This window comes from Asterias rubens, chromosome 15 (genome assembly GCF_902459465.1).
Source record: "Asterias rubens chromosome 15, eAstRub1.3, whole genome shotgun sequence".
Taxonomy (NCBI): domain Eukaryota; kingdom Metazoa; phylum Echinodermata; class Asteroidea; order Forcipulatida; family Asteriidae; genus Asterias; species Asterias rubens.
The window spans coordinates 4552708-4565128 of record NC_047076.1 but is presented as its reverse complement, the minus strand read 5'-3'; the positions used below and the strand labels follow the sequence as shown (position 1 = coordinate 4565128).

The 12421-nt window shown below is 40.9% G+C and overlaps 1 protein-coding gene across 1 annotated transcript; it reads right to left on the bottom strand.

The window, feature by feature from the left end:
• Positions 1-260: 260 nt before the first annotated feature.
• Positions 261-12029, bottom strand: LOC117300220 (potassium/sodium hyperpolarization-activated cyclic nucleotide-gated channel 3-like). Its single transcript, XM_033783947.1, has 11 exons — positions 11903-12029; positions 11362-11608; positions 9837-10026; positions 8953-9104; positions 7809-7884; positions 7533-7682; positions 6909-7127; positions 6395-6541; positions 5623-5863; positions 919-1014; positions 261-427 (listed from the first exon to the last, which is right to left on the bottom strand). Exons 1-11 carry the CDS (start codon positions 12027-12029, stop codon positions 294-296), a joined length of 1779 nt encoding a protein of 592 aa, XP_033639838.1. The 3' UTR covers positions 261-293.
• Between the last annotated feature and the right edge of the window lie 392 nt (positions 12030-12421).

Below are 12421 nucleotides of genomic sequence, written 5' to 3'. Positions count from 1 at the left end.
CTTTTCATACCAAGTAGAATTGAGCGTAATGTATTAACACTAAACAATTTAACTTTAATAATTTGTGTGTTTTTAATTCAAAACTGAATAGTTACATTTTCCAAAGCTATTTATTTTTGTGCAGCATTTGGGTTTTGGTTTCTACATGACTCCCTCTGAAAGAGTCAAACTGACTCTACGTCTGAATAAAAAATTGTAAAAACAAAAAAAAACCTGAAATTAACGTGACCACATATTGACCACATGAATTTTACTAATAGCAGAATAATTTGTAATTGTGTTTTTTTCATATTTTACCCGACTGCGGAAAGTTCTTTTTCCTCCTCCTCCTCCTCCTCTTCTATTGGAACACTGGCTCCGATTTTGCGGAGACGATCTTTGGCAACCTCCGACATAATTCCACGCATCTCCGGGTTTTCCTCAAGAACTGTCGAGCACAAAATGGTTATTCGTGACATAAAGAGGGCGCTGTAGCCTCTGCATGGCTGTGCATGGCCTGACACCAACTATGTGTTTAGTATAGTCTTGATTCCAAGACCTTCACATACTTTAGATTGTGTTCTAGCCTCGCCGTTGCCAGCATGGGCAGCGCGTGGTAACGCCCGCTAGCTTTGGGTAAGTCTATTCATTCTTGGTTCGATTTTAGTCTGCTTTCGTTACTATACAGATCTAGACGGTCATCAACCAAAATGAAATCTAGAATTAAAGTGCGCCCTCATCCGGGTTATCACGTTATGTTACCTTACGTTGTTTTACGAATAATAATATGCAATGTAATGTAACGTTACGTATTGGGTTGCGTTTCGTTATGTTTACGTAACGTTAAGTTTACGTTAAGTTTACATTATGTTTACGTTATGTTTATGTTATGTTTGCGTTACGTTTACGTGACGTCATTGTTCAAGCGGGAAATCTTACCGTCTTCGAAGTCGGCCTTCCCTAGCCTGTAAAGATCGCACGTGGAGTCCGCCAACACGGACGCAACTCGGCGTTCATCAATTAACAATGAAATTTCTGTAGGAATAACAAAACACCCGAGATGGGACTAATTGACAATACCCAAACCTGTAAAAATAGTGTATGTTTTTGTACACGATTTGTATTACAATGCCAGGGAGTTTTACTAATTGGCAATTAGCAGCCGGTGTACAATACAACACCGTTCCAAACGGTATATTTTGATTCCGACGGCTGTTCAAAGTGTTACTCGGGGATTTGTCCTCTATGTAATAATTTGCCCAATGGCCTGGGGGATTTCCTAACTATAAATATTATTTCAATAAACATAATAATCAATCACATTGGAAAAATATCTAGGATTAGTTAACAATAGAAGTCCAAGGAAACCCTTAACTCAGTCGTATATCCAATAGTATGGTACTCTATAGACAACAGGTCGCGTCGCCAACGCCGCGTCCGTCGCCATCGCCGTCGTCTTCGCCGTCGCCGTCGCGGTCGCCATTTCTGAACTCTTGGCGGCGCAATAGGTAATCAGACTTGTTGCTGGATCGATTGCTGTCACGGTTTTGTTCCATCACACGTGTGCCAACGCAAATTAATAACTCAAGGTGTCCCTTCATGAAAGGACATCATTACGTGATAACTTTTATATGTTCTGGACAGGCTTTACATGTTATGAACAATGTGTACTTCAATGGAATTAATCGTTACAGTAAACTTTTTACAGTTGCATAATAAAGTTGTCCAATAGCTAGCCCATGTTGGACTCCTCCGTTGCATGCAACGCGACGGAGTCCAGGGTATAAAGGTCCCGTACCATTGCGAAATTTTTTCAAAAATCTGTTAAAAATATTTCTACCTAACTCGGGAGTCTGAACTTTTACTCACATGTTCCTTGTAGTTGGAACTCAAAGATCGTATTATTTAAAATTGTTGAATTTTCTCCTTTGGTGTTTATATTTTGTGAAAAGAAAATTGAAATTAGCGTGTTCCGATACCACGTCGTGCACTAACTTCCGTGTAAACACTTTCTTGCACTGATCACTGGCGGCCTACTATTTGCAGCCAAAACGCTGTCAACCTGCGTTAACCAAACACTAAGCAGATGGATAATAGTCGGTGAGCAATTTACACAAAGCGCAGAACTATGCGATACCGAGCATTGACGTCTTGTGCTAAGACTTCATGAGCCTGAAGCGGTTTTTTTTTCCTAGGACAAATGAGGCCACTTTTTACCATAAATTAGTGCATGCTAACCGTCCCAAGAAAAAAAAATATACGCGCGCCCTCTGTTGTCCGCACATTACAGGAAGCACTGTGAAAAAGCAAGACGGCGGCAGACGATTTTGCTGCACGCTTAGAATTTCTTTTTTTTTAAGAAAAAAAAATTGATATTTGTAACCGAAATTCAACCGGAAATTTATGAAAATTCTATTTGAGCTGGAATATTTTATGCCCCTGGATTTTAAAATGTATATTGTAGGAGTTGAAGGCGAGTTAACGGCACCTACCATGTTTTGACGGTGAACAGCGGCAAGATGATGCGCTGTACTCAAAGCCATGCGCACTTGGGCTCACACTATCAAGTGGTACACGATGATCAACATCGCCAGTGCAGAACTTCGACATATTTTCAGATATAATTTCTTCCATAGATATATTTGTTAGCTGTGAACTCGTTGAGAATATAGTGAGGGACACTATGAATATATGAACGGAATTTCAGCTTCTCAAATCAGGTAAAAAATAAAGAAAATTGTAGTCAAACTTGTGTTCGCATTGTAAAGAACCTTTATACACAGGACGTCAGTGCAGTGGCACTGACTGACGTCCTACCAGGGCTATCTAATAGCAAGAACTCACTCATTTCTCTAAACGTTTGCAAAACAATGAGATTTTTTCGTAGTTTCACCTTGTTATTTCATGTCTCACCAAACTAGTTTAAACAATGTGTATTTCAGCTGAATACGTTTTAACTGTCTACTTTTTAGGGTTGTAAGGTTTTGTAAAGCCCTGAAATAAAAGTCCCTTTTTTATCAGTTTTTCTTTCAAGCAGCCTTAACTAATTACTGGTATGGGAATGTACGTGCATCGTAGCACATACTTAATAGACAAATACTAACAAATAAAAGAGAAAAAGAATTATTGTTTTGAGACCTTAAACAACAATCTTAATTTATTGCTATTTTTCAAAAACATCATGACAACTAACATCATAACTGCTGCTCCAACAACCCAATGACAATTGCCACATTGATTTGGGACTTTCTCGAGTCCAGGGAAGGCACCACATGGCTGCGACCATTGTGCCATATCAAGAACCATTTAATTTAATTTTTAAAACGAACAAAAAACAAGTTGACAACATCAACAAGTACTCGTAGAATACCCTGTACATGAGAAGGGATGAAAAAACCTGCTAGCAAAGGGAGGGAATCGAGTTAGGTATTCGCTTACCATGGTTGCCTTAATGTCTTTGCCTTTGATGACATTCTTCCCATAGATCCATAGACAAAACACACTTCACATAAGTTCTTTGTTTCTTAAGTTCATTTGTCTCTCAAATTAATTGTCTCTCAAGTTCATTGTTTTATAAGTTTATAACACACACACTTGAACACTTGTCCACAGACTTTCTTTACCTCGAGTACATCCTTCCTTCACGTGTTAGATCCATAGACAAAAACACCAAACACACAAGTTCATTAATTGTCGATATTTCAGCAGGCCCCGTCCTTCACTCCAACAGTTGATTTGTCTTGTGAACAAAACTGTAAAGTCATTATCCAAGTCGGCAAGATTTCAAAGTAATTCCATGGAGCTCGCACACCAACGAGTGCTCAACACCATATATATCTTGAAAAGAGTCATCCTGCGTTTAAAAGTTCTCAGTCATCGGACCACTCGGTGGAGCTAACGCCGATTGCATGCTCAACATCAAAATTACTCATAACTTTCTCTTGCAATGGCTGTCAGACGTTAGCCAATAAAGTTCCATGTTTAGGTAAAAAAATAACGAAATTGTCCGTAAGTTCATCTGAAACACGAGGCCCAATCCAGTAGAGAGAAGTGGAGTAACACCATGGCCGGTTCGTTGTCGCGTACATAAACCAAAAAACAACTTGCAGTGCATTAGTCTTTTGGGTTGGACTATTCTCTTGAAAAAAGACGCCAAAACAATGCGTAGTTTTCTCTAACTGTGCAGCTTATGCAAGCCCCCTTGTTCCACACAAAGCTAGCTGTTGTCTCCCAAGAGAAAGAAATGGGGTCAGCTAGTTTGCCTTCGTATGTCCATGGAATTGAATTCATGCACGGGTTAATCCTGTCAGAGTAGTCCTTTGTTACATTGGAACATGTGGAATGTCCAAGTTTGTTGCTCTTTAAAAACAGTGCAATTGTGACTTGAATTGAACCGCGCTTTTTCGAAGCTCCCCACAGCAGCTGATCGTCTGCTCATTCATTTGACGTAACTGGAATGTAAGCCACGCCCATTTCACACAAACTAGCAGTGATAAACCGTAAACCATGATAATTGCACACAGTGAAGCAACTGCATGCGTGGATGCAATGACGACAACATTTTCGTCGCCGTCCCTGAACCGGGTTTTATGCACAAGTTAATGGGCACAATAAGACGGCGACGGCGACAGCGACTGCGACGGCGACGGCGACGCGATATGTTGTCTATAGAACACCATATAACAGTGCTATTGTTGTCATAATCACCACACTGGGACCAAATGGATGCTTGTACGTTTACGTTTATGGATGTTTTGGGATGTGACTATCATGGACTTACTATGAAAGTCAAGTGTATTCATTGTTTCAACCATAATCAAACCGGGGACCCAGTTTGAATTAGACTTGATTCTAAGTCCCATTCTCGTGTGAGAGGCCCCTAAGCATATCACGCCAACTTTTCAATCAAACAACCCGTAGCATACAGAACAGTGCGCGCTCGCGTGCGGAACAGGTTGGGGAATGCAGAGCATCACAAAACAGTAGTTTTCTGGGGATGGCGCGGGATTGGGACTTGAGTCAAGTCTAAGTTCGAAAGTGTTGCTCATCCATATTGGGGAGAAAAAACTTCGACGAATGGCAAGCGAGGTCTAACGGTAGATAGTAAGGACCTGCCATGGAGGCAGTGTGACGTCAGATGTTCAGGCTTAGTCTCAATGTTTGCTCAGCCCCAGCGGTCAGGGCTAACTTCCATAGAGCTGCTAAGCCCAACAATTTGCTTACCATTAAATGTCTTCCTTGATAAAAACAGGATTACAAACCTTACCAAATTTGGCTGGTAGTCCTGTTTTTATCAAGGACGAAATTTCATGCTAAGCAAAATGTGTGTGCTTAGCAGATGGAATTTGGTCCAGGTGTATCCCTGACTGCTGTGATTGGCTACCCAGCTTGCACAGATTCTTAAAATTAACCAATGGCAGCTTAATACGTTTGCCCATACCAGCGCCTTTGGTAAATGCATGGAGGCAGTAGTAGTTTAGGCAAGACGCTGGGGCCGCCGAGCGAAGTCTGAGTGATATAACCAAACCGCATTTTTTTTACAGGATTGTTGACCGCGTGGGGGCGTGTGTGATTTTGTCAATATTACTATTTTTTGTTAATAACAAGAAAACAAAATGAAATTTTGGGTTTCTTCCAACTTACCACCAAAGTGGTCTCCGTCCTGCAGGGTACCAACTACCCGATCATCCACGCAGATTTTAACGGTTCCGTGTTCGATGAAGTACATTGCATTGCCGCGGCTACCAGCCTTGATGATGACGTCACCGGCTAAATATACCTCGAAGTGGAGCTTTTCGATCAGATCAATGACGAAACTAGGGCTGCATTTACTAAGGAACTCTGCCTTTTTGACGAGTGAACGAAGGTGGTGCTGTACAATTTCCTGATAAATTAAGCAGAGTGCAAAATCTTATCAGAATAGTGCTTTAAGGTCCTCAGAAAATCCTTCAGAATTTTTTTTTTTTTTTTCACTTGGAAATCCCTTCGCCGAATGAGGACAACGTGTTTAAGAATATGTTTTGCTGTGATTTGTATTTGGTTCATTATTTTGTTTCGTATGACACAGACCTTACAGCTGACCCATCAAAATAAACTTGAACACTCTGCATTAAAGCACATTATAGGTTCAAATCGTCTTACGCACTCGGGTTAGCCATAGGAATATGTTTTTGTGTGTGTGTTATAAGTTTCTGTTTTGTGGTTGTTGCTGTTGTCGATATTGTTGTTGATGTTGTTGATGCTGCTGCTGTTGTTGCTTTACTGTTGTTGTTGTTGTCGTCGTCGTCGTCGTCGTCGTTGATGTTTTTGTTGTTAGTGTCCTTGTTTTGTCAATGGGATCCCATTGCAAACAACTTTACACGCTTGTATAAAACATAAAAACTGTGTTTTAGTTTGCTCCTGCATCAGTACGTACCCTTCGCAATGGAGTCGACTGTTGGCGCAAGATGGCGGCCTCGTCAAAGTATTTTCGCTGGTAACGGTGTTCATAATAATTCAGTACACGTGCCTGGGTTTCCGCTGGTATCTTACGATACCTCATGTATTCCTTGACCTGGTTTATCTGTGTAGGCAAATTAAAACAGTCCAATCGATATTTTGTCAAAAGTATGAAATTATTTACCTTTTAAAATAAATAAAGACAGTCAAGTTTTCATCGGCGTGTCGTGGCCGATTAGTTAAGAGTACTGGCCTCAAGCCCTGGTATTTCTGATCAGTAGAGAGTGCGTTCGAGTCCCAGTCGTAACACCAGTGTCCTTAAGCAAGACACTTAACCACGATGCTTCGTTCTTCGGATGGGACGTAAAGCTGTTGGTCCCGTGTGTTGTGTAACGCACGTAAACTAACCCAGATACTACGTAACGAACATAGAAGGGGTTCGCCTCGGTGTTCCTGGCTTGATTGGCATAGAATTAGAAACATACTCGTACCTTTTCGTTGTAGATGCGTCCGGAAGCGTCAATGGACAACAGGAGGGTGGACATATGACCAATGAAGAGAGCGTAGAAGGTTGCGCCTAGCATCATGCTCAAGGTTGCACACCACATCTCAGTGAGGTTATGCGGTGGATGCTGACCGAAGCCTATGCTCAACATGTGACAGATCGCCTTGAAGAAAGACCACGAGTACTGCTCCCACTTGCTGGCATTCTGATTGGACAAACAAAAATGTGATTGGGTTGGCATAGTGGAATCGTTCCTCGTCTTCCAATTCTTGGACCCCGGCTCGAATCCCTATTTTTATAGTACCTGACTGCATGGGTTTTCCCTGAAATATTTCTCTGGGGATTTCCTCCAACATTTATCTACAACTGAAACTTCTTCGTTTTTTTCTTTTTTCTGCAAGCGGATTTTTCTCAATAATTGTTTGAGAAATTCAAATCTATTAGTATAACATGTTTTTGCAAGTCTTGATTTTTAATATTATTTGAAATTTTATGAAGCTTTCATTATACCTTCGTGTGTGTTACATGTTTTGTTTGTGTCTTTAAAAACAAATAGTCGGTTTGGACTCGACTGCGCTTTATCTTGTCAACCGTATAGTTTCAACTCTACCTCAAGCCCGCTGATTGCGACCCAACTGTCCTTTGGGAACCCCTGGAAGAAAGGAACTAGAAACTGTACACAGCCATTCCAGTGGATCATTACCAACACGACGAGAACGAGGTTGACGATGCGGATCACAGCGCCCTCAATGTTCAGAACCTGCCAACAAAGTGTACTTTACTGACGAAATATTCACATAAGCTATAGTTAAAGTTTACTTCTTACAGAAGTAATAGTTTGATAATACAATTGTTATGGCCTAGCTGCTCGTCTACCCAACGTTACCTCTTCCAGTCGGTGAACGTATCGTAGCAGACGTGTTAGGCGTAGAAGACGCAGGATGCTAAGAACCTTCGCCAACCTATAATGATAAGAATGTGACACCATTGTTGGAAATGATGCTCGTTACCAAGTAAGTTTATATGCAAAAAATATGTTTTGAGTTAAATTACCAAAATTGAGTGCCTTTAAGCCAATTGACACTATTGGTAATTGTCAAAGACCAGTCTTCTCACTTGCTTTATCTCAACATATGCATAAAATAACAAACCTGTAAAAATTTGAGCTCGATTGGTCGTCGGAGTTGCGAGATAACTATGAAAGAAAATAACCCTTGTCACACGAAGTTGTGTGCTTTCAGATGCTTGATTTTGAGACCTCAAATTCTTAACTTGAGGTCTCGAAATCAAATTCGTGGAAAATTACTTCTTTCTCGAAACTACTCCACTTCAGAGGGAGCCGTTTCTCACAATATTTTATATTATATAACTGACATACAGATCCTTGTCATTTGATTGGTGGAACTTACTTCACGTGACATTCACTATTACTCCCATCCGCACCGGCGATCAAAAAGACCTATTCGCCCACGGGGGAATATCATTTCCCATTCAACAGTTAGGATCATCCTTGTTCCCAATGTTTTTGAGCAGTACAACGCCGCCGCGCCGCTGCTAAAACAAAGGAGCACCTGTGCAAAAGGTTGTGATCCAATTTGTGCATCGCTATATGATTTTTGGTTGCAGTAATTTGTGTGATTTTTCATAATGTTATACTTTTAAAATACATCAAATGACATGGATCTATATGTCAGTTATATAAAACAAATATTGAGTGGCTTTAATTCGTGGAATGGAAGGAATATTATCGCTCGGTAAAATGTGGACTGTTCCATTTCACTCGGCTTCGCCTCGTGAAATGGAACAGTCCAAATTTTACCTTGCGATAATATTCCTCCCATTCCACTCTGAGCCACTCAATATTAATTTGTATACTATCAACCTCTCCCCATTACTCGTTACCAAGTAAGGTTTTATGCTGATAATTATGTTGAGTAATTACCGATAGTGTCCACTGCCTTTAACTGTCTCGGCCACAACAAGCCATTTTCAGCTTTTATAATTTTATGATTACGTGTGAGATTCCATACCGGAGTGCACGGAGTTTGAGAGCGGTCTCGTTGAACGTGGAGTCTCCGTTGAAGATGAGATAGAAATAATCCATCGGAAACGAGGACGGTAAATCTACGAGAAACCATCCACACAGGTACTTGATAGCTATCTTCTTCCGATCCAAAATCACCTTTAATAAGAAAAAAGATTTTCTGTAAATGGTTATATTCATGGAGGAGGGGACGTACTCTCACCACTTTTTGGACCGGGGATATAGCCCCAAACACTCTTCGGTCTTTGAGTATTAGTGTAGACCTCAACTTTAAGTGTCCGTCTCGCCTTGTGATGTTCGACGATAACTTCATTAAAACCAGTCAAATGGTAACACACCTACGCCCAATTTCATGGCTCTGTTTACCGTAAGCACAGAATCGGCGCTTACGGAAGCAGGGAATTCTGTGTTTACGGCAAGCCCAATTCACGGGTAAGCGGCGAATAATTGGCTCTGTGCGTGCGTACTCCACGTTACTAGGCATTCTACTCTTACAGGCTAGCGCAGAAATTCGGCACTTGCACGTCAGCGGGGGATCGTTATTGTAAGCGCAGAATTCGGCGGTAAGCAGAGCCATGAAATTGGGCCCAGATCTGTTGCCACCTAGCAGTCCAAAGTTCCCAATTGGCGGCTATGGCTGTTCTAAGAGCGTTTCGACCAAGCCGTAGCCACAGCTGTCATTTCTTGATGGCGTGCCTTACTGTTCTCACTCACAAATCTTTTATTTTCATCTTGACTGGTTTAATTACCTCTCTCTTGATTGTATAAGATTGTTTTTGTGGCTGTGTTTAACGAGTGTTTTTTTATTCAAGGAAAACACTTTTCATGTTTTCATCATGAAAAAAAAAAGTATAAACTAATCTAATCTACCTCCTCGTTTTGGTGGTGGACGACCCCGGTGAAGAAGTTGAGAACGATGTCCGCCATGAAGAAACTATCCGTGAAGCAGTTCATCAGGCTCCACTGAAGGGAGAACTGCTCACTAAAGAAGGCAATATTGATAGGCAGGATGACTAGGGTGATCGCCATCAGAAGAACCATCAGTAGGTCCCAGTACCACCTTCATTCCAGAAAACAATTTGGACAACAATTAATTGATATAATAAGATGGTGTGGAACGGGTTTTGTATGGTAGCTAAACTATGCGTAGGACTGTACTGGAGGGAGAACTGCTCACTAAAGACGGCAATATCGATAAGCAGGATGACTAGGGTGATCGCCATCAGAAGAACCATCAGTAAGTCCCAGTACCACCTTCATTCCAGAAGACAATTTGGACAACAACTAATTGATATAATAAGATGGCGTGGAACGGGTTTTGTAAGGTAGCACAACTATGCATTATTTATTTATTTATTTATTTAAAAATCTTTATACAGGATACAAAAATCAGCACAAAAGCTGTTTTACATTATGGTCATGTGTAAACAAAACAATACAAACAGTCAGAGTAAAAGGGTTTAACATTTTTAAAAACCAGACAACATGAGGATTAAAATATACTTAAAAATTGATTTGTTTATAGATATTTTTAAAACCACCAATAGACGATGCATTTTGGGCCTCAGTTGGTAACTTATTCCATATTGCAGCACCAGAATAATAAAAAAGATTGCTTAAAACATTCCATGTTAGGGAGAACAACATTAAGAGAATCAACATAGGATTTATATGAACTATCTGGACATGATTGTCAATGCTAAGTTTTCGATTGAATAACATAAATTGATCCTTGCCATTCATACATCAAACATGTTCCTTCACGTTGTATTGCTACTGCGATATTACAGGTCAACCAAGCACACAGCACACTAAACATACACAGCAACAATCCGTCATACCGTCGTGGGTTCGAAACACACACCCGAGTATGCCTCGGGAAAGTACTGATATGGATAAACCAAATTAATATTTTTATCCCCGATGCAAATGTCCATCTGTTAAAGCCATTGGACCCTTTCGGTACAGAAAAAAGAAAATCACAGATTTACAAATAACTTACAGGATTTACAGAAGGTAGTGGTGAAAGACTTCCCTTGAAATAATATTCCATGAAATGCTTCACTTTTTGAGAAAACAGTAAAACAATATAAATTCTCGTTAGCGAGAATTACGGATTTATTTTAAACACATGTCATGACACGGCGAAACGCGCGGATACACGGGTGGGTTTTCCCGTTATTTTCTCCAGACTCCGATGACCGATTGAGCCTAAATTTTCACAGGTTTGTTATTTGATATAGAAGTTGTGATACACGAAGGCTGGGCCTTGGACAATAGTGTTTACCGAAAGGGTCCAATGGCTTTAAAATACCGTCAAAACATACTCGTCTAGAAAACGAGTGAATGCCAGATATTGATAACTGATGAAAACAGCCACAAAAGTTTCAAATACCTGAAGTTGCTGAAAGGATGGATGACGAACCGATCGATGTTTTGCTGACGTTGTTGTTCTTCCTTCAATGCTTTGTCGCTACGGTAGATCTTCTTGACGTATTCTTTCTCCGAGGCGTGGAATAGGTTCTCCCGGGTAAACGCTGCACCGATGGCTGCCGACATGGAAGAACGCCGTTTCTTTGGAGCGTTTGACGGCATGTCGAGGACAGACTGAAGGACGTCCATCTCACTCCTTGCCCGGTTACCTTGAAGTTGTTACAAACAAACAAAAGTCATTTTAGGGAAGGTAAACGCTTTTTAGTGTCATTAGTTTGAAGAGTGACCAACCGTATAACTTCCCCCTAAGCATTGAGTTGTTAAGAAAAATCTTGTCCAGTTAGACTGTGTTTTCACTCTTTAAAAATCAAGCAGTTATTAGATGTGATTATTTTGTGTTTAGCAATTCTGATTATAATGTTGATAACTCTGGGAAGGCAACTGAGTTTGTGAAATCAAATGGTTTAACAATAGAAAGTATCAGTGAATAATTAAAGCAATACCGGTGTTGTCTTGTTCCACTGTGAGTACTTGGTGATTCGGCTGACTGCTTGCCGTCTCCCCTCCCCCTTCCCTGGGCCCGTCATCCATCGGAGACACCCGATTCATGAACATCGCCGGAGGTTTCATCTTTACAAAGGACATTTTCCCCCTTCCCACCAACTGATCCTTTGGAAAACTACTATTTATTACTTCTTAGAGTAGATGAAGTGTCTGCATGGTGTAAGAAGTTCGCCGGCACACCAGACTGCCGATTCGATGGGAGGTAATCAGGCCAGACTTTCTGCGAAACTTCTTGGCCAGTTTCCCCCTTTTTGGCACTAAGGAGTGCAGCAACCGTGAAAAGGTTCAGCCAGGGTAGGTGCTTCTTGCGTGTACACTGCTGACAAAAGTGCACGCTCTTGTTGACTGTAGAAATAATTATGTGTAGTTGCGGCGAGTTGTTGTGCGCGCGTTTGGTTGACTGGCAGGTCGAACAGCGCGTTATCAAATTATTGTGTCGTCACATTGACGCTAGTTCG

Bases quoted from the DNA above. Each gene is read 5' to 3' on its own strand.
- LOC117300220 (XM_033783947.1), bottom strand. From the start codon at position 12,029: ATGAAACCTCCGGCGATGTTCATGAATCGGGTGTCTCCGATGGATGAC. The intron at 6,542-6,908 runs GTACGAGTATGT...TTGCCTACACAG, and splicing joins GACGCATCTACAACGAAAAG to ATAAACCAGGTCAAGGAATA. The intron at 428-918 runs GTAAGATTTCCC...TGTGCTCGACAG, and splicing joins GAAGGCCGACTTCGAAGACG to TTCTTGAGGAAAACCCGGAG.